The sequence below is a fragment of the Austrofundulus limnaeus genome, unplaced genomic scaffold (assembly GCF_001266775.1).
Source record: "Austrofundulus limnaeus strain Quisiro unplaced genomic scaffold, Austrofundulus_limnaeus-1.0 Scaffold12, whole genome shotgun sequence".
Classification (NCBI taxonomy): Eukaryota; Metazoa; Chordata; class Actinopteri; order Cyprinodontiformes; family Rivulidae; genus Austrofundulus; species Austrofundulus limnaeus.
In genome coordinates, this window is record NW_013952414.1 from 1,913,483 (window position 1) to 1,917,204 (window position 3,722).

The 3,722-nt window shown below is 38.8% G+C and overlaps 1 protein-coding gene across 1 annotated transcript in view; it reads right to left on the reverse strand.

The window, feature by feature from the left end:
• The window catches only part of qtrt2 (queuine tRNA-ribosyltransferase accessory subunit 2), an 18,960-nt gene that overhangs the window by 10,994 nt on the left and 4,244 nt on the right, over nt 1–3,722 (reverse strand). Inside the window, exon 5 of the mRNA XM_014002220.1 lies at nt 2,862–3,061. Coding sequence (XP_013857674.1) covers nt 2,862–3,061 — 200 coding nt within the window. The remainder of the gene's footprint in view (nt 1–2,861; nt 3,062–3,722) is intronic.

The following is a 3,722-nucleotide window of genomic DNA, read 5'->3' on the forward strand; positions in this document are numbered from 1 at the left end:
CTCAAAGGTATTTTGAATCTGAAAAGAGCTTCACTGAGTGAGAAGTAGTGTTAAGAGCAGCAGACAGTTTCACTTTCACTTTCACTCGTTTGCTTTGTTACTGCTGAGAGCCTGCAGGAGTCATGGGCGGGGGGTGGGGCGTTGTGCTCCATGATGAGGAAGCTCTTCTTAAAGACACGTCCCAGGGGCGTTTCTGGTCCCCACCTGTCGTTTTGCTCCTCAGCATGTCTTCCTAAAAACGCTGCAGGATTTCTGAAACATGCATGAATGAGTCAAAGCAAGGCTTTGGGCATGTTTTTTTATGAGAGCATAACATTATAACATGATATAAAACTCAAAAAAGTTGATTTTACATGATATTGCCCCTTTAAGTTGTTAACTGGGAACATTTCAGATTTTCTGTGGGAAAATAAGTAACTTTTTCAGCTCAGAGGGTTATTTAACAAAAATTCTGCCTCCTTATCTTTATCTTGCACCAACTTTAACCTCAAATCCTTCCTCTCACCAATGACTGTGCCTCGTTCAAAAGTCCAACTTTTCCACATTTGCTGTGCTTTCAACCCCAAACTCTCATTTATTTATTTTTTTTATTTTACCATTGTTTAAACAGGCAAATCCCACTGAGATCACAAATCTCTTTTTCAAGGTAGGCCTGGGCCTGAAGGCAACCTATCAAACTCTCATCAAAAGTTGTGTAGTTTTACATCCAAGACACTCTGATTTGAGACATTTTGACCTTTTGATTGAGACTTTTTTTAATCCTGGTCCGGGAATGAAATTCTGATTTTCTAAGTGCACTACTAGAATAGGACAAATTAAAGTAAATTATTAATGGCAGTTTAAAATTATCCCATTTAGGCAACAATTTTTAAGATTAGCCTCTCAAACCTCACAGAAAACTCAGTGTAAAGGACTGCGAGTGAAGTCTCTGGTTTATGGATCCAATATGTGAGGGAGGAATTACAAAATGGGCACAAATGGTAATACAACCCTCTGTCTGGTTAATATGGTGCTCTGGAGTTTGTACCTGCAGTGGAACAAACTGAAACCTCCAGAAAATGACCTGAAAAACAGATTTTGAGATGGATTCCTGGCTGCTCTGCAGTCAAGGAAAATGTACATAAATTAGATGTTTTTTAACAGTTTTTCTATAGACCACACTGGGCTGAAGAATCTCTAAGATTTTGTAAATTTAACCRTCTTCAGAAACATACGYTTTGTGAAAAAAAGACGGAGACATAAAGTCAAGTGTCTCAGAGTCTCTGCAAAATATCTTCAAAGAAAAACAACTGAGATGAGTTGTACAACAGGACTGAGGTGCTTCTATTCTGCTGTGTTCTGATCATAATAACAACGATTACAATTTCATTCGGAGCAAAAAGTGCTGGTACAGTGCTTCTTTAAAGGCTGAGCTGAAATAATGTCTGTAAATCATGTTTACAGACTAAAGAAACCTGGAGGAGCGCAGCKCAGCTCATCTGTTCTCCCTTATGTTCAATAAAACAAGATAATAGACTGAATATAATCAATAGTGAGGCCTCCTACGTGCATATCAAAACAAAAATAAACTATAGAAATATATTTTTGATAAACATTTTACCAAAAMATACCATTCCAAAATAGTGCCATATTAATAATAGTAATATAATAATAGTAATAGTGTGAACAGATTTGTTGATCTGTTTAAAAAAAGACTATTAATCTTTGTATTATAGTCTTTGACCTTCATTTGTTTCAAAGTTGCCTTCAAGCTTTCAGCCTATTYAAAGGGAACAAACAGCCACTGGATAGTTTGGTGTCTGTGTGTGCACAATTCAGAAAGAAGATAAGAGATATCCATGTTAAAGGTAAAGGTTATAAGACCATCTCCAAGCAGCTTCATGTTCAAATGACCCCCCATTTTAAAAAGTATAACATTACACGATTCTGTAGCCACTGTCCCAGGACATGGGCGCAAGAGGAAATGCAACCCCAGGTTGATCAGATAAACAGTACAGAACAAATGACAGGAAAGAACCAAGGAAACCATCCAAAACTGTTCAGGCTGAACTCCAAGGTCAAGTTACATCTCTTTCCAAATCATAATGGACTCAAAAGKTTTGTTGCATATTATATTTTAAAGATGACCTCCATCAGACTCCAGTGTGAACTCTCCACAGCACTGATTCGAGCTGCGTCCACAGAAAATAACGTGACGTGACATTCAGCTGTTTGTTTACAGACGTAAACATGGATGCTACATGTTAGCATGTCGATTCTGAGGTTGTGCAATAGGAGCAGATTAAATTATTATCTGCTCTGCTTGTTAAGTTTATTTTATTACATTTGAACCTGCCTCTGACTGGACACAGCTGTAAAACTGACGTGTCGATTTGGTCCGAGACCGTTGTTACTGTCAGACGTTTCTGTGGATTCTCAGTCATCCAGGACATGGAAAATTAAAGGAACAAAAACGAAGTAACTGGACTTCTGTTCTGTAGCTGAAGACGTGGAGTTACAAGATTTAAACTACACAAGGTTGGTATTAATATTCTGATCTAAATTCTTAGATCGATGCGCTCACCTCCACCTCACAGATGTAAAAGTCGGATGAAATGCGACACAAGTGTTTTCAGTTAGTCACATCCGCTGTGTTGATTTTGATTGTTGTGGTAAAAATACCAACAAATTTATCCCCATAAAATTTGTTTCCCATCACTTTGCTTTTACTGATTATTCATGAACTGTCCAGCCTTCTTTTCTTTTAGTTTGGACCTGTCTGACTGTTTTCAGTAACGGCTTTTCAATTAAACAGGAAGTCTGTTTTGATAACCATGAAAAAAAAACTCATCAATTTATCTCAGAGTCACAAACAGGCAGACCTGGGTTTGTCTTCAGGCAGTTCCTTGGTCACTGCAGTGATGAGTTGGGTCCTTAGGTCCTGGTCCATGGCACCAGTTTGGAAACCATCCAGACAGAACCCTGCCACGGGCCTTTTGGCTGTCTCCCTGGCCGAGCGCACCCTCTCGTCCAGGATGTCTCCTCCCTCCACCACCCCGAACACCACGGTACTGTCTAATTCCTGGCAGGGGACAAACATGTTGCTGATTGAGAACTGAGAGAAAACCCAACGATAGCAAAATGCTACTTTTTAACACTGTAAATGATACACGACAACATCTGCAGTAGTAAAACAGCTTTTTGGGGGAAAACATTGATAAATAAAAAGAGTTTTACTCTGCCAGACTCCATTTGGGTTTTGATTACTCAACAAGCATGAGGAGGGTGGTGGGGGCAGACTCACTGGGTGGTTTGGAGAAAACTTGGCAGCAATCACACAGCTCGCTGAGTAAAAGCTTGATAAGGAATTACCTGCAGAACTCTGTCAGTTCTCTTTACTCTACATGAGTTCTCACTTTAATTTACCAAGGAACATTGAGTTTGCATTCAGGCAGCAGAAAGAAAACCAGAACATAACTGCAGCATGAGATAAAGATGATGAGAAACAAAAAAAAAAACCAAAACAAAACATAAAAGTTGCAGTGAAACACATGTCAAGCTCAAGGTGCGCGCCACAGCCTTTTATGTAAAACAATTTCACTTGGTAAAATTCTTGAAATAAGAAAAAAATGGAGTCAAATTAAGTTTAGTAAATCAGTCTCAAAACAAGATCAAAAAGATTGGGCCTCATGCAAGAACATGTTCGTATTCTTATCCTAAATTTCTCTTACTTTTGTTCGTAC